Source organism: Electrophorus electricus, chromosome 19 (assembly GCF_013358815.1).
Source record: "Electrophorus electricus isolate fEleEle1 chromosome 19, fEleEle1.pri, whole genome shotgun sequence".
In the NCBI taxonomy this organism is placed as follows: domain Eukaryota; kingdom Metazoa; phylum Chordata; class Actinopteri; order Gymnotiformes; family Gymnotidae; genus Electrophorus; species Electrophorus electricus.
Window position 1 is genome coordinate 5547348 of NC_049553.1, and position 25359 is coordinate 5572706.

The 25359-nt window shown below is 37.7% G+C and overlaps 4 protein-coding genes and 1 long non-coding RNA gene across 8 annotated transcripts; 1 reads left to right on the forward strand and 4 right to left on the reverse strand.

The window, feature by feature from the left end:
• Positions 1 to 646: 646 nt before the first annotated feature.
• Positions 647 to 4844, reverse strand: gabarapb (GABA(A) receptor-associated protein b). Its single transcript, XM_027015596.2, has 4 exons — positions 4602 to 4844; positions 2829 to 2907; positions 2236 to 2354; positions 647 to 2071 (listed from the first exon to the last, which is right to left on the reverse strand). Exons 1-4 carry the CDS (start codon positions 4689 to 4691, stop codon positions 2006 to 2008), a joined length of 354 nt encoding a protein of 117 aa, XP_026871397.1. The 5' UTR covers positions 4692 to 4844; the 3' UTR covers positions 647 to 2005.
• Positions 4845 to 6055: 1211 nt separating this feature from the next.
• Positions 6056 to 13738, reverse strand: ctdnep1b (CTD nuclear envelope phosphatase 1b). Of its 2 annotated transcripts, none has more exons than XM_027015554.2 (7): positions 13070 to 13738; positions 11598 to 11655; positions 9557 to 9675; positions 8929 to 9117; positions 8695 to 8806; positions 7482 to 7566; positions 6056 to 7383 (listed from the first exon to the last, which is right to left on the reverse strand). In XM_027015554.2, the coding sequence occupies exons 1-7, from the start codon at positions 13181 to 13183 to the stop codon at positions 7323 to 7325; spliced, it is 738 nt and encodes a 245-aa protein (XP_026871355.1). In that variant the 5' UTR covers positions 13184 to 13738; the 3' UTR covers positions 6056 to 7322. The 2 variants fall into 2 exon arrangements, with proteins under 2 accessions (XP_026871355.1, XP_026871354.1); XM_027015553.2 differs by having other exon boundaries at positions 11598 to 11664.
• A 426-nt stretch (positions 13739 to 14164) lies between these two features.
• elp5 (elongator acetyltransferase complex subunit 5) lies at positions 14165 to 17175 on the reverse strand. 3 transcript variants are annotated; one of them, XM_027015605.2, is made up of 8 exons: positions 16917 to 17175; positions 16712 to 16772; positions 16108 to 16188; positions 15692 to 15903; positions 15106 to 15161; positions 14923 to 15018; positions 14720 to 14820; positions 14165 to 14587 (listed from the first exon to the last, which is right to left on the reverse strand). In XM_027015605.2, exons 1-8 carry the CDS (start codon positions 16969 to 16971, stop codon positions 14479 to 14481), a joined length of 771 nt encoding a protein of 256 aa, XP_026871406.2. In that variant the 5' UTR covers positions 16972 to 17175; the 3' UTR covers positions 14165 to 14478. The 3 variants fall into 3 exon arrangements, with proteins under 3 accessions (XP_026871406.2, XP_026871405.2, XP_026871404.2); XM_027015604.2 differs by having other exon boundaries at positions 15106 to 15281; XM_027015603.2 differs by having other exon boundaries at positions 15106 to 15284.
• Positions 17176 to 17698: 523 nt separating this feature from the next.
• Positions 17699 to 24583, forward strand: phf23b (PHD finger protein 23b). Its single transcript, XM_027015626.2, has 5 exons — positions 17699 to 18306; positions 19696 to 19727; positions 19826 to 19918; positions 20106 to 20721; positions 23067 to 24583. Exons 1-5 carry the CDS (start codon positions 18279 to 18281, stop codon positions 23258 to 23260), a joined length of 963 nt encoding a protein of 320 aa, XP_026871427.1. The 5' UTR covers positions 17699 to 18278; the 3' UTR covers positions 23261 to 24583.
• LOC113580818 lies at positions 24127 to 25274 on the reverse strand. Its single transcript, XR_003411002.2, has 2 exons — positions 25156 to 25274; positions 24127 to 24964 (listed from the first exon to the last, which is right to left on the reverse strand). It is a non-coding gene; the product is annotated as an uncharacterized LOC113580818 (long non-coding RNA).
• Between the last annotated feature and the right edge of the window lie 85 nt (positions 25275 to 25359).

The window sequence follows — 25359 nt, forward strand, 5'->3', positions numbered from 1 at the left end:
CAGGTTTTATATCTTTGGAAAGGGTTAAATGAGCACACTGAAATGTAATTATTATAGTCATTACTTATTGATTAATGTTTTTATTTATTGTTACTATTGCTTTTGAGTAATCACTTACTGCCCAGATAAATAGCTTACTAAATCAAATTTTCTAGGGTTGTCAAACTTTCTACAGTACTGTATATTATGATATATTTAAAGGATTTATTTACTATATATTATTTTAAATGAATACTCTGATGGTATTTTAGGGCTGTGCTGAACGACATCACTTTGGCAGGTGTTATATAACGCGACAGAGCCACAGCAGCAAAAAAACAAAAAAAAAGGGGGGAAAAAAAACAAACAAACTACAAGCTAAGTTCTATTCCAACTTGTACTCTGTTGTATGATCATTCAGAATAATAAACACATCATGTTTACATACACAATAACGGCTTAATATTAGTCTATTAGTCTAAGAGATGGTCATGTAAACAGCACGGGCCAGTTGGCAGTGTCTGACTAATTTTTTAGTTGATCTAAGATTAGTAAGATTAAAACAAATAAAAGCTTGGCATGGTAATAATTAAATCTCCTTTGCAGTATCGCGTCTGGGGTTCCACCTGAAATTAATGTGATAGAGTAAAAATTAAAATGATAGTGATTAAAGTGAACATGAATAGTTTTATTATTCTTTAAAAGTCTGGCACTTTAGAATTACTGAGCTCTAGCAGTACTGCTCATATTCTTGCTCTCACAAATCCACAGGATGACCGTTTGGAATTCCTATAGTGAAGAGGATCACAAAAAGCAGTTTTGTGCAGCCAAGTTGTGAACAACATGAGCAGAAATATGAACCACTATCTTTGCTACACAGTCTCTAGATACCAAATAGAGGTATTTAAAATACGTCTAATTTGTTCCATCAGCAGTAAGCCAAATTTATCATTTTCAATTTAGTTTGTTAAGCTGTTTTTAAATAACGTACTTTAACATAAATACACAATTTGCTTACACTGTGTTTTTAAACAAAGTATCCGAATGTAATGCCTAGCTTTAAGTAATGGACACTCAAGAATGAATTCTCGAATTGAATCAGTTAGGACAACTTTCTTGTCCCAGCTTCCGGAGACACACTGCCCTTCACAGTGCAGATACGAACAATAATAATAATAATAATAATAATAATAATAATATTCAGCAATTTCTGTCATTCGTTCAGAATGCCATGAATGTGTGCAGGTTCTTCCCATTTTGTTTTTTAGTAATCAGGAATCAAATAATCTAAACAAACATACTTAAACAACTGTGAACAGAGAGATAGACAAATTATGTGTGTTTAGTTTTTATGGTCACCACAAGGGTACCAGAAATGCAGCTGAATACCGAGTTCAAAAACAAACAAAATCTGCTAAATAAACCAAATCTTCAAGGTATACAATCTCATAAATCAAGATAAAATCACCTAAAATCATATAGGTACAAAACAATCCAACATTAAAAGTACTTAAACCACATGAGAGCACAAAATGATTGACTTTACCCTGCTCTTTTATACGTGATTGGTCAGTGGATGCCAAACAGCACTCAAACACAATGCCACCCTAAATGTTTCAAGGTCATGCAAAAAAAAAAAAAAAGTACACTACATTAATACACTAGATTTTGGTGCAGCCAAGATACATTTCAAAATCCAGGCAAATAAGCAGTATATCCTTCAAGTACTAACCATTAGAGCACTGTTGCTGAATTGGCAAAAAAGGAACAAAAATCAGAATTACTTTATAGTTATTATATAAATTCTGGAACCAAGCTTGTACAACAGAAAAATTACTTGTCAACGCCACCATGTAGCAAAAATTAAAAATAAAGCAACAGAGTGTGATGAGACTTTAAATCATATATATACATATATATTTAAAAAAAGATAGCAAAGTGCATCTGATTTAGCTCTGAGAACTCTAGGCTGCTGATATGATTTTATATATTCTTTTAAAAGGACATGAAGTTTATCCCTTTGGTTCTATTTTCCATACACACTTTCATCACTGTATGCAATATACAGGAAGAAATCCTCTTCATGATGCTCCTAAAAATGGGGGAGAGAGAGAGAGAGAGAGAGAGAGAGAGAGAGAGAGAGAGAGAGAGAGAGAGAGGGTTGACAAATCATATTCATATTGGATAAACCAACAAAGAGATGTAGTAGTTGTGAAAGCCTGAGAGAGACAGACAGAGAGAATATCAATAGCATACCTGGTATAGCAGGCCCATGGTTGCAGAGGTGGGAGGAATCACATTGTTTACAAAGAAGAATAACGCATCCTCGGCCCTCAGGTGGATTCGTTTTCGGATGAGAAAGTAGAATTGGCCCACTACCATGACACACAGAAATGACAGGTGACTAAAGCGTTCCTGACACCAAAGCTATTAAAAAGGATGTGGACAGGACACCAATTTATTGGATCTTTTCATTTCAGCACCATGAAAAATCAATTCTTTCTAGCAAATGAAAGGTAATTATTATTCACAGATGATGGCTGTATAAGGCAAACACCCAGCGGATTAAACCACTCTGCATGAAGTCTAGCCAAGAAGTTCACAGAACACTGTTACACAAGTGACAAACGGTGTTGTCTCACTTGTAATTATAAATCCTACTTAAATGCGTAAAATATCTATTTTAAAAACATTAGGTATTTGTGGACAACAATTAATAGTTTTAGGATGATGATGATTTCAGACATTTTCCACCACTGTTTTGCTCCTTGATACCGTACGCTACTGCAGATAAGGATCTATACCATCTGACTTGAAATATTGGACATTCAAAACATTGTATTGTTTACCTGTGAGATCAGAGGGGACAAGGTATTTCTTTTTGTCCAGATCTCCTATTCTGGCTTTGGGGGCTTTTTCAACAATTACCTAGAAAAATAAATATCAGCAATTAGGGCAACACCAATGCAGTATTTTATCAATATAGGAAGGATGGTTTTCCAGACATGGATTAAGCCTAGACTTGAAATAAATTGCAGTGCCAACTGTGAATAAGCAATAGAAATTCTTATTAGCTGGGTTTGGAAACTGGCTGAAACCGATCCAAGTTCATATTCACACTTGCACACATTTGAAAATAATTTAAATGTTTATTTTTTACATGACTACATATTTTAAATTATTACATACAATTTACACCTTTTGAGGAGCTTTTCAATTTGTAACTACTTAAAATGTACGTTTTGCACACTGTTCCTGGCTACATAAATGCATACATGAAAAAGAACCACAAATTTGTTTATTTATTCAGTTTTAACAATAAGTTACACTGCTGAAATACTCTTAATAAATAAAATACCCTTTGAAAAAAAACATCTTCTTAAAGAAGTACTTTTATATTGACCCACCCATATCTCATATATATATATATATATATATATATTCTATTGCAATCGAAATTCTCTTCCACACCCACATATTCATTTTCACAGAATGCGCTTATATAAACATGGCATGACTGAAATTCAACATCTCAGCATGTGTTCATTGCCTTCATGATAAATAACAGCATAAAGCATATGGATCCCTGGGAAAGACAAGTTTCCAACCATTAAATCTGATTTTAGTCATACCCTTAAAATAAGAATTACCATATGAACTGCTTCAGTATTACATTTGTAGCATTTAGCAGAGGCGCTTGTTCCAAGTGATGTTTTCCGTATGACAGTATGTGCGACTTTGCTCTACTAGCTTTGCACTGGTGTATGCGTATTATGCTAAGATGGAAAAGAGAACTGTATTAGTGGTCAAAAAAAGGTTTACTTAGTTTGCAAGTCGGTCTTAAGATTTGTCACTTCACATTCAGCACACATACTGAATTTGTATTTGTCTAGAAACATCCAATTAGGTGTTCAGTTAAGCACTATACCCAGTCCATTGGGTTGCGGGTCATTGTTAACACAGCAGTGACACCGACATGTGTAAACACTGTGCCAATACACACCTAGTAATGCAAACAAACATTACTTGTGCAGTCTACAATTACAGTGTTAGCTAGCTAGCTTGTTTAGATTACATTAAAGTTATACTAAATTTACGCTATACCCAGCTAACTTGTTAACTTATCTAGCTAGCTACTTTAGCTACCTAACGCTAGCTAGATCGACAGTTATTCTGGGCTTGGCCTGCTAACATAGCTTCGATAATGCTACTGTCCGGTTAAAGTTAGCTAGCTAACGTAATATTGATCTGTTGTCATGTTAGCGAGCTAATTATAAACACGATGCAATTACAAAGTCGCAACCTAGTTTCCTGTTCCTCATTCAACCCGTTAGGGATACTTAGCTAAGCTAGGTTAGACAGCTAGCTTTAACGATATACTCTGCGGCTCGCATCTTTTATATCCTCAGAAGATAAATAGATAGCTAACACTACATTCGTTTAATTCCATTTCGACTAACCAATAGTAAGATTTTTTTTTTTCGCAAACATGCTAGCTACACCAGCTAGCTTTGTATTATAGCTACCGAGATAAAGAGTTCAGGACGGTAGCTGCCTAGCGTCAACCTAGCAAGTGTCCGAGGTGGGCGAAAGGGCTAGCATTAGCTAACCTAGCTACTTACAGGAACCCTATCGGGATACTTCTTTCTTATTTTCTCTCCCTCGGATCGCCTCTTCTCGAACGGATGCTCCTCTTTATACTGGAACTTCATTGCAACCAAATGTAAGAGAGGCTGCAGTATAATAAATTGTCGGTCGTACAAACACAGCTTACAAACTACACAATTAAAACAGTTTAACTGACTGCTCGCTAGCCGACAACGTTGTTTGCGAAGGTGTTCAGGAGCGGATGAATACAATAACAACCGTTGCGTCAACCAATGTTTCCTTAGAATTAATCAGTACTTGGTATATATTTTCCTAAGTTGTTAAAATCTAATCATACGAAAAAGATAAATAAAGACAATTAAATTAAAAATGCTGATATTTCAGCTCTCTGTATTATAGTAGTCATGCAGGTACTACTTTGGCATAACCCTGTCAAAGAGCGCAGAGTACATGTAAGTAGATGTTCGGTTGGTGTTTACGTAGTCGTCACGAGATGTGGGGGAAATTTGTAGACTCAGTGAAAATTTCCCAATTTGTCAAATGCAATTCAAGGCAGACGTAATTCCTAATCGGGGAAAGCCAAGTACTTCACTGTTCTACGAAAATGGCCTAAATTTTGTTTTGTTTAATTTGAATCCTGAAATGATTAAAATGATGGTGTGACACAACAGAGTCAAAGTAACCGTCACATTATTCAGTTCTCGAAGGGCTCCTTAATAAGTCTTGTTTGTCACATGGAGACACACTATATGTAATTACTTTGTGCTCTGTCCTTAACATGCTGGGGGGGGGGGGGGTTGGAAACTTTGTGCACTACAGTTTTTTATTCCTTTACGTCTTTAACTACAGTAAAAGGTACTTACTCGTTGGAATCGTTTAAATATTTTTATATGATTATATATGTCCCTGTTGCATCCCTCTGCTGAGTGATCTCTGGTGTATTTATACTGCGCCCAGAACTGCTCTCCTCTGTACTGTTTGTTGTTGTCATGCCTGGAGTCTGTTAGATCCACTCTTAGGAGACACAACCCAAATGCTCTAGTCACCACTGGAACAATCTTGGTTTTAATCTTCTACATTCTCCCTGGCTCTTCTTTCAGTCCCTGTTATTGCTCATATAATGTAATCGGAATCATTTGTTTTTACATTACCTCCTCAAATTCAGTCTGAAGATATTTGAATCATATTAATTAGTTTCTGTTAATTCCAGAAATAGGCATGGTAACTGAAGAAGAGAAAAGTGACCACATCTCTAGAGATGATATTATTATTATTATTATAAAAATCATATGCTGCTAGTACATGCATATGCACAAATAATTTCCTATTGGGGTAATATCCAACTGAAACTGGAATGAGGTTGTGAAGGTCAGGATTTTGAAGCATTTTTTTTTTTTTTTTTTTTTTTTTAATACAGAATTACTCTGCAGTACATTGTTATAATAGGGCTGGAAAAAAGAGACAAACCTCATACTGACACGTGTTTATTAGTAACGTGCAGATCCCCAGACTGACTTTTAAGTTAAGTTAAAAAAAAACAAAAAAACAATCAACCCTTTTCAAAAGTTGTACGAAACCAGCCTGGGTCAGCCACTTCTCTCTTTAAATGCTCTACAGTTATATACTTTTTAGGGCACTGAAAGAATACATTGACCAGAGGTATAAAAATGTTATAAATTTGCGGCTGAACAGTCCAGGAGAGGGGGAACGACACAGCTGCATTATGCAAACAATTTATAGTGAAAACTGTACATCAACAATATCCCTGTGGCATTAAATTTAACCTGAATTCAGCCACGTTGAAGAGGTCCATGTGAAAAAATAATTATTCTATTAAATGTCACAAAAACCTGTTGCCCTTTCATTAGCAGGGACCCATTTGTACCTTCTTTTTTTTGCAATATCTTCTCCTAACTAGTATATTCTGATTAAAAATCTTCCTTGCCTTGGGTGTATTGTTTAAAAAAAAAAAAAAAAAAACACACAATAAATAAGTCTCAGGCATCTTTCTCCACAAGTATATATGACTGTGGGCTGCAGTGTTGCCCCTAGAGACTTGGATCTTTGTCACTTCAGGACAACTAGCTGCTGTCCAGGGTGCTAAAACCATGTGACCTCTGACGTACTTCAGCACCCATGTTACATACAGACGGTGCCCGCGTGGCTACCTGGTGGAGACTCCCATTTCAGCAATTCTGCCTACTACTGTGAAGAAGCACAGTACCGACTTTCAAAAGCCGGCAGTTACAAAGACTTTTTTTGCCATCGACCCCACTGAGATGGAAGCAGAAGATACTGTCTGCTGCCTGTAACCTGAGAACAGCAGATCTGTTGTCCAGAATCTTTCCCACAGAGTTTCCCCATTTTCAGTCAGTAGCTTTACATATGTAAAACCAGTCACTTTGAGGGTTCACACTGGTCACCTTGGTGGGCGTTCACTGGTTTTATGTGCAACCCTTACAGTCTGAGTACCTCAATGTGCACCAGACATACAAGACAGCCCCAATGCCATTCCTGGAGAACTGTAAGGCAGAGACTCCATTTTGTTCCCAGTTGCCTTCTAATTTGGCATCTCTGCCATCATTTTCCTCAAGCCTGTTAAGTTGAGATCTGGGCCACTGCCTGATCACCCTCGTGCTGGGTGTTGTAGGAAGAGAGCATCAGCACTAAGAGAGGGAAGATAAGGCAGAAGTCTTGTAGAAAGGAGATGAACACACAGTGTCCCATCTGGACAATCACCAAAGTCGATGCTGGTGGAGATTTCGGCTAAGGACAGACCGGACATCAGAAGTGAATCTGCAGGTAGAAGACACATTCAAGTTCTATTACAACAGATAATGAAATCTAGTGTTGCACAGGTGCGAAATGTTTTAGAATTATGTTTAAATCAATACCTCAGTGCATCCAACATTGGCAGCAGGTTAAGAAGTGCTGTGTCACTGGGGTCACTGAACCATGACTTTATGGGTATTGCATTATCTGTGGGAACAAAGAGAAAGGATTAATAGTCCAAAACTGCTCTACTAAAGTCAACTCTCTGTTAAAAATACAGTAAGGATGAGTCAGGAGATGGTATTCAGGCAGGAGATTATGTTCAGATTCTAGATGTTTATTTGCAAGCATGGAGACCGGTTTTCATTTCTTAATGTTGACATGTTCTCCCAGAAGATATACCATGGCACAGAACAGGTATCAGAATTATCGAAGCATACAACATAAACCTTAAGTGTCAAACTCAAAACAAAACACCATTAGAAATAATCATAGACAGACATGAGCATATAGGATGGGCACATGAAAAATATTTTCATATGCCCATCCTATAAATACAATGCTAAAGATGACATGCACTCTATTCTGATATTGTGCCAATTGTGTGATTTTTTAGTTACTGATTCAGTAGCATCTTTTTTACTGTAGGGCCTTGTTAGGCTATTCTACACAATTCCACCCCTCCTGAGACCAGTTATGGTTACTTAAAAAAAAATATATATATATATATTTTTTTTTTACACAAGAGTTGTACTGAAAATCAGGGACATGAACATTTGTGCTGGCAATGGGTCCTCATTATGTCACTAAGCAACTCCTAACTGCTGCGTGTGTCTGACAAGGTGGACTAATTTGAAGTTGTTTTACCGCTTTTGTGTTTCTTTTTATTTGTGTCAAACACAAATACCTGTCTATACCCAGATCCGTTTGGCCTTGCAGTGGAAAAGAGGCTAGTGACTACAGTTGAGCACCTGTGGTCTAGGATTGAGTGGAAAACTCAGTGTTTTCACTGAGGCTAGTACATGTAAGAAATGACTGTAAAATAATAAACATTCAGTAAATACCCTGACTAATGGAAGGAGTCAGAAATGAGTTGGATTTTTCAAATCAACTAGTTTATGTTCATTATTTGTTAAACTCAATCTGTGTGTATATGTATCATCTCTGAGCTGTTAATCATATATGAGATGTGCTAAAAGTAAAGGAAGTAGCTACACTTGAGCTACTTGAGCATATCACTACATAACTTAGAACATTTCTTATTTTTAAAAGAAATGGAAACAAATAAGATATACTTCATTTTAAACTGTCCCTATTCAATTGATAATATCTTACCTGGATGACTGCGATATGCTCCAGGTGAGTTGTCAAGGATTACTATACTGGAAAGGTCACCATGCACAAGGGACAAGTCTTTTATATAACTACCTAAATCCAATGTGCAGTGCTGTGGAAAAAAAGACAGAACTGTGCATGCATTATCTGTGGAGATGCACTGTAACCAGTTTGCATGATTATATGTGTGCAAAATGAACAACCAGCATAAGGTACCATGGGAATGCTAGTTACCTGTCTATAGTATCGTCGCTTCAGGATGCCTTTGTTGTTGTCTAACTTGTCAGCTACTGCCGATCCATAGATTTCCATGCTAGCAGTGAATACCACCAGCTCGTACCACTGACTGACTACCTCTAAGAAAAAGTCCACATGGGGCCTTTTATGCACAAAAAATCTGACTGGGTGTTTGTCTATAACAACCTGAATACAAAACAAAGTGAGAAGAGGGAAAGAAGAGTAGTAGTTAATTACTAGTACTGAGATAAAGACAGACAGAGAGATATTTCTTTGTAAATACAACTGCACTGAGAGACCCTGGTAGGGATACATTCAAACAAGAAGTAAGTGGTTGCTTAAGGGGCATATGGCCAACAAGATTAAGACCTGGTAAATACAGTCCTGAAATTTGGTTCAAATAATGCTGCGGACATTAAGGAGAGGAGGCCTATCCTGCATGCAATTCCAAACAAACAACTTTCTGTAATGGTTTTCCTCAGGTATGACGCACTTGGCATGACTTCAAGGAAAATGAGTTCATTGGTTTCTTTGGTGTTATTGTTTGAGTGTAGAAGAAGTACATGCATTATGTATTACTTTTTTAATGTCATATACTTAGCTCCTCGGTATAGTGTTTTCTTACTTTGAGGGTGAAGTCTGGTGGAGTGCCAGGCCGCACCGTCGGTCTCAGGACCCCATCATGATGAGAGTGAATCAACGTCTCATCAAGGTCTAAAACCAGAATTTTCCGCTTCACTGCACCTGCACAAATACACCAATGCTATTGTCAGAAGCCAATACTCATATACAACCTCCTCTATGCACTGCTGCCCCTCTATGACCACAAAGCATTAAAAACCGCACTTGAGTACTGGTGGCACGCAGGGTAATTGGTTATCTACTGCCTATTCCTTCCATTTACATTGAAACCAAGTGCATCTCCTGCTGACAAAGAACGTATTTGTTGATTTTGTATTTTGTCCATTTCTTACTCCTGAGTATTTGAAAGATTCAGTAAACCATGTTTGTGTGTGTTGGGGCAAATTATAGATTGATGCAGTTAAGGTGGGAGAAATAAGCCTCAATTTCAAAAGCTTTAATATGAGTATATTGTGATCCATGTGTGAATCACCTACAGTGTATAGCCTAAAATATGTAGACACCTTCCTTAATTATGCAGTTCTTGTGTTTCAGCCACAACTGTTAACGGGTATATAAAACCAAGCAATTATAGACAAACACTTACAGTAGATGTGTCATATGGAACAGCTCAGTGACCATGCAAGGCTGCAATGTAGCCCATAACAATGGCCTTTCCTATGTTGCACCACTCACTACAGAGTTCATATTAATTCCCATGGTTTTGAAATGGGGTGTCCAACACCCACCTAAATGTGATGGTCTGGTGTCCACGTGCTTTTGGCTATATAGTATATGACTGCTACATTATTTTCTTGTCTAGTGCTTCTTTGATCATAAGATCTAAAGAAATGCAAGTGCCAGTAAAGCAGGTAATTATGAGAGTGAAAAAAATGAATTAAGATGAAACATAACCAAAACAAGTCATCTATCCCGTATATTGTTAAGCAGAAAGAATGCACTGGCATATTTGGTAAACATGGTCCACCACAAGACCACATTAGTGGGTTACTGTAAAAATGAGGGGGGGAAAAAAAAGCATGTAGACTTTTAGAGAAAGAGGAAACTTCAGAAAAGAAAAGGAACTGCTCATTAACACAGTGTTATGGATGTGCATGGCTACCAGTAAAACTGGCTCACTTGTCCTTACTTATGACACACCAGGAGCAAGCCTTGAATTTTGTAATTTTGAATTCCAAGGTGTACAAAAGAATCTTAATTATGGGTATGGTACAGTTACCAGAAATAGCTGAGGGTTTTTTCAGAACCAAATACTGGAATGTTCTTAACAAGTCAATCATCTGACTTAAACCCCAATGAGCAAGCATTTCGCTTACTGCAGTGAACACAAATGTTAACAGAAAAAGCCCTGAAACAAGCAATAACTTAAAATGGCCACATTACAGACCTGGCAGAGCTACACCCAGGGAGATATTTAGTGGTGTCTGTGGGTCACAGACTAAAGACATCAGCTGCAAAGGGTTACAAACTCAGCCTATAAACTTTACAATTTTATTTAGGACTGCATACTTTTGTTTTACTATTTTTTATTGTTTCCCGTTAGAGTACAAACCTAAAACATAACATTAAATCATGCCAGTGTAATGTAGGAAAACTAAATGTTTAACAACAGTAATATGCATTATGCCTTCATAATACCTGCCCAGGTCTAATAAACCTTTTTTATTAAAAACAATCAATTTATATTAGAATACACATTTTTATACAAAAATGTTGTATTAAGGATATCAGTTTTTATTTTAAGTTTTGCTGATATTTTAATTGGGTGATTTTATTCCCCTTTTTAAAAAACCTTAATTGGGTGATCTTTTGAGGCAATGCAATGGCGGTAACCACAAAAGGTCAAATCTGAGTTAGGTACATCATTCTCAATTCTCAAAGCATTCTTAATTTTCCATGTTTCATGCATTCTTGTACTTGGTTGACCCAAAACTCTAAATTATAGTGCATCTAATACACAGATGATTATAGAATTCATGACAGCAAGAGACAGACAGGGATAGAAACAAGACAGAGATACTCACTGAGTCTGTTTCTGGACAGCGGTGACAAGGGTAATGTATCATATCGCACTGTCTGATACTGGATTATCTAGAACAGGGATGAGACAGGAAACAGTATAATGTGGTAGTAAACATGTAGTTCAGTACAATGTGGTGTAAAACATGACAATTTTTGGACTCTCATACAGAAAAACGTAATATTTTGTTTGCCTGTATTTTAAACATAACACATCAGGAAAAGTCCATCTGTAAATTAAACAAATTACATTTCACATCCAGATTAATGGCAAAAAAGATTTTTGAGGTTTTCCTAGAGCTGGTTGTGCACTTTAAATTCAGATGAACATTTTCACTCATCAATTATGAGCCAGGCAATTTATAAACAGCTGTACTTTGACTCAATTGAGCCAATACGCACGTCAAATGCACAAATACATATTTACAGTAGTCTCAGACCGCACAAGTTCTAAAATGCCATTTTTAATTACTTTTCCCCACACTTTCTCAGAGAAACCTGTACCACTGTCTACAAGGTCCACACACCAATACCTCCCCATCTACCACCAACATCCAATCTTTTCCAGCCTGTCTGCAAGTCACAGTGAGAATTTAGGGTGGCTCTGGTGGAAGGGGCGTTCCAGCATTTTCTGGGAGCTTTTCACTGAGATATATTGTACCCACCCTCCCAGCCAACAGACCCAAGGGACCTGATCAGATATTGGCTTGTATTTACTTGCCAAGTAGGCCATACCTTTTCAGATTCTGTTGGATGTTTGTGCATCATAAATGGTCATTCTAAAGATTATTAAATAGTCTGAGTGTGCTGCAGCGGACCGGTAGCGACCCACCTTTTGGCTTTGCTGATCGCTCATATGGGCTACTTAAATTCAAATAGCTAAAGACTTAACATTCATAACTTCCTAATATAATAACTTTTTATACGTTGTTATTAAGTTACAGTCCTTACTAACAATGCAAATTATACACGCACATTAATAATGCCCAAGGGCTGCAATATTAAGCCTACGTAACATTGGTTGTAAACTGATTACACTCCAGTACAGATTGCACAGCTGTAAGGATGTAAAAAGTACGGTTGGAAAACCGGACTGGAAAGGCTGGAAATCGGGTCTTTGTTTCGAATATCACTCAATATGTGCCATCTAACCGGAATATCTACTGCCAAGCACAGAGAATTGGGATTTATGTATCTAGCTAAACAATTATTAAAAAAACCCAACAACAACTATGCAAGAAGACTGCATCTAATTTCTTACTTCGTAAAGCAAAAGCTTTAGATAGTTAGCCAACAGTTATCTAATCTGGCTAATGTGTTTGACCTGACACGTATACATTTGTCCAGTACTAGACAGAACTGTAGCGTTAACAGGAGGGATCTTTATGTATACACACTTGTACAAATTATTGTTGTCTTTGAGCCCCGATACTGAGGACAGGCCACAATTGAAAACCATTTCAAAGCAAATGCTCACCGTCCTTAGGTGTTTCCTGAGTATGTATAGAAAGAAGCCCCATATTTTGGACGTCACGCCAAAGAAAGTGCGGATACTCAGCACACACTCACGAGTCTTTAGCATGTCAACCATAACACCTATGTCCGCAGTTTATATGAGTGAAATGCAAGCTAGCTGTGCAAGTCACTCTTTCCGGACAAGGAGATCCGTGCGTCCAAATATTTATCTTAAAACTTCAACGTCCAATTGAGCCTTAGCTAACTTCTGAGTCTAAGACATGGCTCACTGCTTAAAATGAAGGAAAAGGAGCCTCGCATCATTAAAAAGAGTGCATATGCAAAATTTCACTTTGGTGGACGAAGCATTTCTGTCTTTAAATAGGCAGGTCGCTAGCTTGTTTTGTTCAATTTAATTTTGTTGTTGGAATGCCAGCTCACGCAGAGCCAGAAGATGCAACTAACGTTACCTAGCTAGCTAGCTTTCCAACTGGCTAGTAACACTCGGAAACAAATCCACTTTTTCCAAGGAATACATGTGACATTAAGTCCAGAGTGCTTCGATTTGGAGCGCGACGATGGTTCAAATGAACTGGTGGTTATCACACCAAGTTTGATTTTGTTTTTTTGTTTTCCTCCTCTCAACTGAAACGTGTGACTAAGCTAATAAAGTCAAGCGCTATAAGACAGTTCAAAGCAAATCCGGAACTGGACTTGAGCATGCCATCGTCATCCAGACGTCACTTCCGGAGTAACTATAACGTTGACTTGCATTTTTAAGGACGAAAGGTAGAAAAACCTTTTTTGACCCTCGGAATAGATGAGTAGGCTGTTAAGGTTTAAAACTAGCCATAACGCCCACATAAATATTTAACAAACTGATGTCAGATTTCTTTTGTAATGACCTAAATACAAATATTTGCATATGCTCATTTCAGGTTTTGCTGGTGCAGACAAGATAAGACCAGTTCCATTAGCATCAGTCACCAATGACTAATTGGTAGCAAGAGATGAAACACCATCATTAAAGCATCAATGACTAGAAATGATTTAAGTATTGAAAAGTGTGCATTTGCATACAAACAGATGACAAGTTGGGAAAACCACTTAGGTTTATTAGAATTACTGATAAAGCAACCTGTTTGTTTACCCACTTTCTGTAACAACTATCACAGCATAATTAGGAATACTCCATTAAAAAAAGGAAACTGCAGAAATATTTTGTTCATAAACAAAATGGACAAAAATGCAAGCAACAGCTGGTCATTTACACCTGTTTCAAAACCGCCACTTCTTTTATATGCTGTTATTTTTAACACGGTAGGGTTTTTGCAGATAAGTTTTTCTAATATTTTTTTGTTTGCATATCTCTAGCACCAGTAAAAGGTTTAAGTGTTTTATCCACCATTAGCAGTAGCTCTGACACATCTTTTAAACATCAAGGTCATCGTCTGGGTCTTCTTCATCAAAATCATCACTGGCATCAGGTTCATACATAATCTGTCCAGAACTCTGACTAGGCCTCAACAAAGCAGACTTCCTGTTTATAGGTAAATAATAAATAAACAGAAATAAATAAATAAATAGTAGAAAAAATTCACAACACTTCTAACTTTAACATTTATATTAAATGTTAATTTTTTGTGGTGGCTCCATCATAAATGTAACTTACTTTTCTTGGCTAAAAACAAAGGGTAGAGCAACTTTTTCCTTTGCTTCTCTTTCTGCTTCAGATAAACGAAGATTAAAGGTCAAATTTGATGCTGGATCTCCCTACAAAATGGACGTGGACATGGAAAAACACATTTTAACCTCCTAAACTGTGTGAAGGGAAATTCAAACATTAGAACCAAGTAGCCAAACATTCACATTTACCTCATTTGTGTCCAAATCTGCCTTTACATGTCCAGATTGGCTGGGCTTGTTCTGTATGGATAGTATCAAATCATCTTTTATGCTGAAAAAGTTATCCTAATAGGAAACAGAAAGACTGCATTAGACAAAATTAAAGCTTCAGAAACGTCACATTGTAGTCCTCATAATTAATTGTTTAATTACCTCTTGCATAACCTTTCCAGATTTTTTCCGTTGTGTTGTCTTGGCCACAGCAGAGTCTACAATGTCCAAAGGTGCCACAGAAATGACAGTGCTGGCTAAGTGGCATATACTTCCCACAATGCCCTGCTGATGAAGGTCTTTGTGCAGGAGACCAAAAGTCATCCTTATAGAACCTTCTGCTTCTCAGTAAGAAAAATACTTGTATCACAATCCAGATGAACAGTAATATATTCAGGATATGCTGTTTTCACAGAGGAGTTTTAATTTCGAATTAAATTTTACATCTGTAAATCAAATGTATTTGTTTAAATATTTTATATATCTTATGCATTTGTCTTATTGCATGATGTCAAAATAACAAGATGCAAGAGCACAGATATCTACACAATGAGAGCATTACCTGATGCTACAAATCTAAAACTGCCCAAAAGTTAAACGAGGCTGAAATGAATGAAGGTCCAATGCAGAAAATAAAAGAATGGATATTAACAGGTGAATATACCAAACCCTCTCCTAAGAAAAGTTTCACTTAACCAAGCCATTTATGCATTAAATATGTTCACATCATATGTAAAAGATAACCAACCTCTTTTAAGCTTCTGAAGTTCCTGACAGATAACAGCAGGGTTATGGTGCCTTAGAACCCAAGACAATGAGTCAATGACAAGTATCGTAGCTTTGGCATTTTGTGTCTTATTGACCAGCTGTATAATGTGAGGTGTGGTGAAGTGCTTCACTCTGAATGAAGACTGCTTGGTCCAGCCCAGAGGGTCACTGTATGCATTGTGAAAATGAAACCTATTAAAAGAAAAAGTAGCAGGTCAACATCTTTCTGCGATTTCAAAAGACACTGGAAGTATGTGTCTGATTAGGCAAGACAAAGTATGATATAGTCTGAGTCATCTTTAATTGGTATCATTCAGTGCTGACATTTAGTGCTGACAAATGTTTGTAAAGTTAATCATTTTTATGATTATAAAAAAGATTAGAGCCATGACTTACAAGTGCACATAATTCCTGTCCAAGCCCTTGCGAATCTCCTGCTCAGGAACTTCAAAACCCAATACATGAACAATCTCCTCGCTTAAGAGATAAAATTTGATTCAGTTGAGTTCATTATGTAGACAGTGTTGGATAGTGTTCAAAAAATATTTCATGTTGAATTTTTGTTACTTCAGACAAAATCTACATTTATAGTAGCCACTCCTTCAATAAACAACTTTAAATAAATAAAGCACTGCTGTTCTGCCAATAAACTGTGGCCAAAAAAAACCCTTCACTTTATTTCGCATTTAACCCCTTCTAAGTATATTGACAGACAGAGTTTTTGCACCAATTGTCTAAATAGTTTCTTAAAGCTAATTCAAATAAAACATCTATCCCTATCCCCAGCGAACTCCAGTCAATGGCAAAACACACATTACACATCTACACATGCCTTAGTTCACAGGGACATACATTATTATTATTATTATTACTATTATTATGTCAAGATTATTCCTCAGTAAAAGCATTGTGCAACACCAAAGATTTTAATTGTTTTTTTCTGCCTCTGTATCAGATTTGTCACAACTTTCCTTTTATGTGCATTTACGCTGTCACATACCTCTTTATAGCACAATTTATGTAATACTTCAGCAGTTGCCGTCCTGAATAACTAGCTGTGTCTGCAGGGCAAAATATATTAAATACAGAAAGCTATTTAAGGAAACGTATGTACAATAAACTGCAGAGCTAAACTTAATTAAGATTTTAAAAGAATCCCCCCCCCCCCCCCCCCCCCCAGTTTAGTAAGGAAATCATAACTTTACCCTGGATGACAACGAATCCCCCTGCTTCTTTTTCTTGTAATACACTTAACAACATTATAAACTAGCCAGATAGTTAGCCAGGTATCGATCTTAGTCTACAGTGTTATATCGAAATGTTTGGCCAGTTAGCCAGTCAACCGTGTCAGTCCTTCTAATCTTAATGAACTTGAAGCTTACAAGTCAACAAACATTCATATACTCAACATAAATGAATAACACAAAAAATCCGTTGTCTGTAGTATGACAGAAGCGCCATCGTTTCTTCTTCAGTGATATTATAGCAAGTTACGAACCAACTTCCTAGCGCACATCGCCATCTAGAGTGTGTTCTCAAGCTATGACTTTCGTTGTCTTTTGCTCGCACACCAGTCATTTCACCATTAAATGCACTAGTTAACGCTATGAGCTATCCACGCTACACTGCATGTTTTTTTTCTGGCCTACACCGCGAATAACAGCTTTGATGTGTTTGTATCTGTAGTCTGCTCTGAAAACTCTCTGACATTATCGGCTGTATTCCTAGGTACTGATGAAGAAAATAACAGTGCATTTCAGTATGACATTGAACGCGACTGAGTCTTTTTTGGAGTCACCTGCAACAGGAGCAACTGCTTTTTATTTTTTAAATAACGTGATTTTCGAGGTAGCCGTTTTACATCCACGTGATAATTTGCTGTGCGGTTGTTGACTCCGTGTTGAACTACATTTCCCAGAAGCCCAGGGTGCGCGGTTTGCGTGGTGAGGATCGACCGTAAGGGGCTTCAGATACGCAACGATGAGCGCCTGCGATCGGTTGACACCGACGGCTTGAGTGAGGCGCGGTGAAGACGACACGCAGACGTATTTTAAAGTACTTCGGTCGTTGTTTTCTATGTTTGAGTTGAAATGAAAATCGTCCGATAAACCGATCACTTTAGAAACAATGGATACTGGGAAGATTGTTCACATGTGGTCCCGGGAATGCGCGTTTACTCGAATTACCTGGATTTAGTTTATCAAACTGTCTTGATTGTCAGGATTATTTATGCATCGCCGTGACGAAGAAATTATCCGGCTAGCTAACTAGCTACCTAAATAACTGTCTTACGGACTAAAAAGTTGAATCCATAGTTTAGGCACAGCGGGAATTTGGGAATTGTGTGAAAATCTTTGGTAGATTTGTTTAACGCAAAGAGCGAAGAAAATCGCCCAGTTTTGTCGTCTGGGGAAGAAGTCTGATCTTCTGTTAGCTTAAGCGGGCTGGTTAGCTATTTTAGCTAACTAGTCTGCAAATCGCCGGCCGGGGTTTGCGCCCAAGCCAGGTGAAAAAAAGACGCTGTCCATTGGCACCGAAGTTGCGAGGACCTCAAAGCTGAGGTGACAATGCTTGAAATAATGTCTGAGCACCAAGGTAAGTGAAACAAATCGAATCGAATTCAAATCCTCAATGTAGGAATGGCTAATCTCGCTAGCTAGCTAACCAATTTAGCTGGCTAGATAATACAAGTCATCGGTCTGTTGGCTGGGTGTTATTGACCACTGAACAGCTTGCCAAGTATTAGCTGCTGTAGCGTGTCATAGATAGTAATCTAGCCATGATGTATATTTGACGGTCATAGTTTTCGAAACTTTGTTTTACTAGTGTTGAGGCCATTGGCGTCAAATATTCGTTAATTTGCAACAAATCGCTAGCCTAAAACTGGATGGCCGGTCTGCTAGCTAGTGTTAACGTTGGTTTAACTGGATGTCATACTGCTGTTGCTACTGGTAATTTCTGACTAAATCGATCAACCAACTAAGAATTAACGCTAGCTAAATCACATTTAATTCTAAGCAAAAATATTTCGGCAACCACCCATTAATGTTAACCCATCACCACCTTCGTGCAAAATGTTAAACTACTTCAAGTAGATCGCTAGCGAGCTAACGAGGTAGCAGGCTAACTTAAATCACCTTCGACATAATTGCGTTGTTCGCTAGTTAAGCTAACTAGCTATTTTCCAACAGTTGGAACAAGTCAATTAACTAGCTAGCTATCTTAGCTACTAAAGTTGACTTCCCCGTTTTTTTCTTCTTAGTGTCTAAGTATGATGTGTCCGGCTTTATCTCCAAACAACCAACTTCCTTGCTCACGTCTCTCAATTTACGTTTATAGCGATTGCTGGCTAAATGGCTAGTAAACTTGATAGATAGCTGACTACAGTCCCAGTCCCCGAATGTTCCGTGTGCTCGCTAATGTTAGCACTTATTGTCAAGTTACAGATAGCAGCGGTGCTACACGATGGGGTGAACGTATCGCCATACATTTAATTCATATTGTACAACTGTTTCATTAATTGTTTATCTTGGACCGAAAGATATTGGAATAAAGCCTGAAAACCAAACAGAAAAACTGTTACTTGTTACTAGCCAGGTTGCTAAATAGCTAGCTAGCTAAGGCTACGTGTATGCGCGTGTACATTGAAAATCATGTCGTCATACGAGATTGGTATTAAGCGATGGATCATCCAAGTGTTCTATTGTATAGCAATGTTATTATTTTCTTAAAAATAGGTAAATGAAAGCTCTAATCAGTGTCCCGAGACCTGGCTAAGGTGTTTCAATGTATTGCAATGCAACCCTATCGTCAAACTTTCGTTTGTAAACGTCAACTTAGGATAAGTATGCTTGTTTACTTATCTGCTAACAATACCTGGCAACACTTTGTAAAACTCTTAAAGTATGAGGTGACTAATGTAAAGATACTTAAGAAGTAAACAGTCGAACTTTTCAACCTGTATTTGCTTTCTTTTTGATGCAGATTCATTACTGAAATGCAAGGCAGAGCCCCTGGTAAGTTTAGGAAACTTATCAGCTTTTCTTCAGTGGGTAGACCTCATCATGATTCTTAGGGTATGGTCAGAAATAGTGATTGAGAATCTTATTTTCAGCCACCAGAGAGACGAAAGAGAACAGTAGAGGACTTCAACAAGTTCTGCAGTTTTGTCTTGGCCTATGCTGGGTATATCCCCTCTCCAAAAGAGGTTTGTCTCAGTAATTCCACATTGTTTTTTCCACACAATTTCTGCTTAAATGCACCCCCCCCCCCCCCCCGATTTTAATTTTTTTCCCACCAGAACTTAACTTGGAGTAAAAAACATTAGATTTTATGTGACCAGTATTAAATATGCTTGCAGTTAGCATAAGTGTATTATTCTATTGCCTCTGTAGGAGAGACCGTGGTCTCCAGCCTCTTCCAGTTCTCCCCATAGCTCTGGCACCTCAGCTGAAGGTGGCATGGGTAGTGGAGCCAGCTCAAACATGGCTGCAAACTGGGGGGGTGGCACCTCAGACCTCCATACTATTCACACCTTTGTGCGAAAAGCCCGTGCCAACAAGGGCGTCAAGAGCATGCGACGCCTACCTTCTGACAGCACTCTGCTTGACAAAATGAGACTAAAGGACTCCCTTTACGAGGGCCAGGCAGGCAGCAAAGCCGAGCGCAAGAAGGACAAGAAGCTTAAGCGCCTTTCTCTTGGCTCGGGTGCAGGCGATAGCAGCAGTAGTGGTGGTGAAAAGCGTGCCAGAATCAAACGCTCTAAAAACCCTAAGCAGCCCAAAGTCCTTAAGAAGTTTAAGAGTTCTGCGCCCAGTGAAACAGACTCTGAGACTGGCCTTGGTCAGGGAGAGGAGCATTCAGATCGGGGAGGGGTACCTGTGCATGGGCTGCAGGCTCAGGGAGCCGGGCTGGTAAAGGCTGAACAAGAGGAGGCAACTAGAGAGGCAGAAATGAGCTCCAGTGAAGGGGAGACGTGGATAGCCGATGAGGATATCATGGTGGAGTCAGGTGAGTGGCCGTACCTACTTGCATTAGATAAATAAAGGGTGCTTAATGTAGTTGGTCTGACAACACCAAAGAATTTTTGTTATTATGTCTGTCCAGTCATTGTTAATTTAAATTGCTTTTATGAACAGTAGTGACTTTGTTCATTTCAAAGTACATTTTCATTACTTTTTATATATAATAATTTCGCATTGCCAATTATTTCACAACATTCACATTGTTTTTATAACTGGCTTTTGTACTTTGTTTAACTGAATTGTGGAAGATTTAAAAATGTAAATTAAAACACTGCATAAAATGTAATTTGCTGTAATGTCTGTGCATATATCATGCCATAACTTGAACCATAATCCACTTTATTGTTTTGTATGTGTTGAAATACATGTTTTCCAACATAGGTTTTCCTAAATTAAATGTATTTTTACAGCGTTTTGAAATACAAATGTTTGAATGAAATCCATGAATCTGTTGCATTTCACTCCCAGTTTAGGTGAATGCTCCAACATGTACTTTGCTGTTTATTACACTTTATTACACTTCATCAGAACATTTGTCACAGGATTGTGACTGGAATGTTCTTATTTTTGTGCTCCTTACATTTAGGAAAAGCAGAGGTATGGGGGCAGAGTTTTCCAAGCCTCACCCTTTACTATGTGGAGGCAGTGAAATGCGATAGCTGCTTGGAGTTCATTCAGGGGTTTGAATTGTATTTCAAAATGGCATGAAAAACATGTTACATTTAGGAAAAGCAATGTTGCAAGAATTGTATTTCAATGTGTACATGCATACACAGCAGAACAATAATGCTGGCATTTAATTTTTTAGTGGCCTGATAAGTGCACACATTGCAGAAAAGCAATAACTGAATTCAGCGTTTACTCTTGTATCTTGTTTTTCACTTTTTAAAATCTTCTATAATTATTAATCATTGTATATTTTAACTGTGGGTTTCATGGATGTGTTGGTGATTTATGATGTCTTGGAGCTTTACCAAGCAAATTGTGTGTCATAAATTATCTATCTTACAAGATGGCTAAATCTGTAAAAGCACATAATCAAAAAGTAATCGGTAATTATGAGATGAATGTGCTGAATGTTTTAATTCATGTCTGAACATCTATATTGGGTGAGCCATACAGGAATTTCAACCATTTTTTAAATAAATCCTTTGCAGTCTACAAGTGTCTTAAGTCTGCAGCCCACAGACATTACCATGTACTTGGTATCTTCCCTGGGGAGGATTTGCTAGGCATGTGATCCATCTTTCATTTTATACTTGTTTTCAAAGGCATTTAGCTTTCAGTATAAAACTGTAGTTGCTCTGACGGGTGAATGAAAAAATAAACATTCCACTTTTTCATTCTCAAAAACCTCAGTGTAATTTTGTCCCCATGTTTAGGGTGATTTGGGAGGAATTTGGCTTAGAGTCTTTCAGATGCTTCTGTGCAAATTATCCTGCTGCTGCCACGGGAAGACACAGTATCAGTAGAGGCGAGTGAGCCAGGTCCATTGGCAGCCCAGTGTGTCCATGCCAGCACATTTCACACATACTTTGGTGTACTCTTTTTCTTCGTACTTAATTCTTTACGCTTTCTGCCACACTGGACCAGTTTAGACTTTCTCACCTGCCTGGACTGTGAACTGACTTTTTTGTTTGTAGGCAACCAGTAGTAAAGTGCTGGTGATCTGCAAATTGTGCTAGTGTTTCTTCTCTTTATGGAAGTATTTGACACATCTGTGGCTACATCCTAGATTGTGTTCTTGGTCTATTTTTTCTTTTTCTTCTTTATAATTTTTTTCTTTATGAATCTGTTCTTCAGACATCTACTACTGCGGTCTTGTGGGCTGTAATGTTGTTTTTTCATTTTGCTAAATTCTTCATGTTCCAGACAGTTGATTTGACACATTATTTTAACTTGGACTCTTATTGATTCTTTACTGGCTCTGACTGCTTTGGTTCCCATGAGACAACAGCAGCAACCCCAGATGCCAATACCGTGTGTATAATCTACTCGATACTTTATGCTGATTCTCTACTGCATGAAGTAACAATGCACATCTGGCAAAATCACATCTGGGAGGCCAAGTGTCCAATTATTTTCGGTCTTCTAAAATGGAAATGGTTGTCCTTTCCACATGGTTCACTCAATATGGATGTACACATCTTCGAATAGAAGCTGACAGTCATCGCTTTAACATCATAGTTATAGTTTCATTTTGAATCCAATGTTCAGGAGTACAGAGCCAAAACAACCAGCTATTATTTACAAACTTTACATAATAAAAACTATCATTTAAATGTTGTTATAGTGCTTAAAATATTGACTGCAAACCCCCAATCTATCCAGGTGACGACTCATGGGATTTGATCACCTGCTACTGTGGAAAGCCCTTTGCTGGAAGACCCATGATTGAGTGCAACCAATGCAGCATATGGGTTCATCTCTCCTGCGCTAAAATCAAGAAATCCAATGTGCCAGACATCTTCTACTGTCACAAGTGCAGGGATGCTCGACGGTCGAGCCATAAAAAAGACAATTAAAGAAGATACCCACTTCCTGAAAGCCCCGAATGATCCCGTCCTCAACACCATAACCTCAAAAACACTGTTTTTGAGGGGGAACGTTTTTCTCCAGTCCGTGATGCTGGTTGGTGTCCCTCCTGCCCATGTTGCAAAGTTATTTACATATTTGACAATCATAAAGATCACTAAAATCACGAGGGTAATTTCTTTATGTTCACAGGCAAACTTAGAGAGTGGTTACAAAAGTAAGGTCTGACCACCACTTTGGTCTGGTTATCAGGACTCACTGATGTTTTATGGTGATGCTTTCAGATTGGAAAGCTTTTTTAAAAAGAGAGAACAGTTTTGTCTGTCCACATGATGGAACAACCCATGTACAGGTTATTAATTCCAGTGCTCATTTTAGACATCTCAGTTTTTTTGCTTTCAGCATAATTTTTAAATCTAACATTTTGATTTGTGTGTTACAAGCTATTAACAAGTAGGCATATTGAAAATGTCTTTAGGTTGGTTACTAGTGCTTTATGATCTCTGTATGATTGTCAGCTCCATGGCAAGCCGGTCAATACCTAGCACTTACCAATCAACCCCAGATCACTCCGTGCTCAAGAGAGGGAACATTTTCTTGGATTTGTCCTGTCAGACAAACTTTACAGTATCAGATTGCTTTTTTTTGTTGTTGTTGTTTGTTTGGTTTTTTGTTTGTTTGTTTGTTTGTTTTTTTGTGGACTTTATTGAAGAAACTAACTTTAATATTTACGGTGCCCCATCCCTTTCCCTCTGCATAGAATTAGCAGTTTCGCATTGTGTTAACTCTTTATTTTTGGTTTACTTTTGAAGGAAAGTTTAAGTTTTGTGAGTTTTGAATGAATGGTGTTAAGATTTGGAACAGCCATCTGCTTTCTGCTAACACCCCCAGTTGTAATTACTTTTTGTTCAATTATTGTTTAAAAAAACAAGGTAAAAGGGGTTTTAATCTCTTATGTGAGAACTGCTTCAGATCACACCCAGAATATTAGACATTGTGTAACTCTTTCAGGACATTTGAAAGTAGTTTGGAGTCCAGATCTCTTGTGTACAGAAAAGAGTTTATGCTGCAAGAGTTGTGGCATATTTTGTTTGTTGATTTTCTTTGTTTATTGGTGAGGTGGGGGAGTTTCTTGAAATCCCCAAAAGGTAGACTTTGACCCCCACCTCTCCTATTTTTTTACTCTGTAAATATTATATCCTTTGAACTGTACATATATGAAAGCAAAGAGAAAAGCCAAGCAAATGTTATATTTTTGGCATCTGATGTTTCTTTAACTGTATTGGAAGAAATAAAGCCTTTTCTTTATTGGGGATTATATCAGCCACAAATGTCTTCTATCAGTGTGCTTTTGTTAAAATTATATTTAGTATAGGCACACAAGTACAGTGATTTGTCAGTTTGAATACCACTAGAGGGCGATATTAAATAGTAATAAATAAGGTATGAAGGCTGCAAAAATAAAGTTAAAAAGTAACACACAATGTTAAAAACTGTTAACATACAGATTTCGGGATACATATCAAGCCTAACCATAGATTTGAAGAATTTAATAGTGAGTCCCTGCTGGCAGTCTAATTTAGTTTAAGACTACAACTTGTCCAAGTCTGTAAAACACGCTGATGTTGGTCGAACTATCTTGTCCCCATAGCTGATCATTCAGTGTAGTGGTCCCAGTGTTCCTCTGGTTCATCCTGAAAGAGATAAACATTAGCCGCCTTCTTTTTACATTAACCAGTTTGGGAAAACCAGCTCAGCCGATACTAGTTTATTTAACTAATCAATTGTGTGCCTCAGTTTTGTAAAAACTACAAGATATTCTGTAATATATTTAAATGCAGCATGAGCCATATATCAGTAGAGGTGTTTAGGTTGACAAGCTCACCTTTCTGTGTCTGCTTGACAAATATGAACTACCAATCCGATCCAAAGGCACAGTTACCCTCACACTACAAAGAGATCGGAACAAAATGAGTGGGCTGTTGGTTTACAATACAATTGTCAGTTGGACAGACAATTATTTTAAAATGTTTGTTTTGTTTTTAACCTGCATTAAATGCATTAGTGCTGGATCTTTGTCTCAGTTTCC

What these genes read in the sequence shown, in the direction of transcription:
- elp5 (XM_027015603.2), bottom strand. Translation starts at nt 16,971, where the DNA reads ATGTTGTTAAGTGTATTACAAGAAAAAGAAGCAGGGGGATTCGTTGTC. An exon ending in GGGATTCGTTGTCATCCAGG is followed by an intron (nt 16,773 to 16,916) that starts GTAAAGTTATGA and finishes TTTGCCCTGCAG; the next exon opens with ACACAGCTAGTTATTCAGGA. An exon ending in ACTTCAGAAGCTTAAAAGAG is followed by an intron (nt 15,285 to 15,691) that starts GTTGGTTATCTT and finishes CTTACTGAGAAG; the next exon opens with CAGAAGGTTCTATAAGGATG.
- phf23b (XM_027015626.2), top strand. Translation starts at nt 18,279, where the DNA reads ATGCTTGAAATAATGTCTGAGCACCAAG. An exon ending in ATATCCCCTCTCCAAAAGAG is followed by an intron (nt 19,919 to 20,105) that starts GTTTGTCTCAGT and finishes TTGCCTCTGTAG; the next exon opens with GAGAGACCGTGGTCTCCAGC. An exon ending in GGATATCATGGTGGAGTCAG is followed by an intron (nt 20,722 to 23,066) that starts GTGAGTGGCCGT and finishes CAATCTATCCAG; the next exon opens with GTGACGACTCATGGGATTTG.
- gabarapb (XM_027015596.2), bottom strand. Translation starts at nt 4,691, where the DNA reads ATGAAGTTCCAGTATAAAGAGGAGCATCCGTTCGAGAAGAGGCGATCC. An exon ending in TGTCCCCTCTGATCTCACAG is followed by an intron (nt 2,355 to 2,828) that starts GTAAACAATACA and finishes GTGTCATGGTAG; the next exon opens with TGGGCCAATTCTACTTTCTC. An exon ending in CCATGGGCCTGCTATACCAG is followed by an intron (nt 2,072 to 2,235) that starts GTATGCTATTGA and finishes CCCCATTTTTAG; the next exon opens with GAGCATCATGAAGAGGATTT.
- ctdnep1b (XM_027015553.2), bottom strand. Translation starts at nt 13,183, where the DNA reads ATGGTTGACATGCTAAAGACTCGTGAGTGTGTGCTGAGTATCCGCACT. An exon ending in CACCAGACTTCACCCTCAAA is followed by an intron (nt 9,118 to 9,556) that starts GTAAGAAAACAC and finishes TTTTGTATTCAG; the next exon opens with GTTGTTATAGACAAACACCC. An exon ending in AGCGACGATACTATAGACAG is followed by an intron (nt 8,807 to 8,928) that starts GTAACTAGCATT and finishes TTTTTTCCACAG; the next exon opens with CACTGCACATTGGATTTAGG.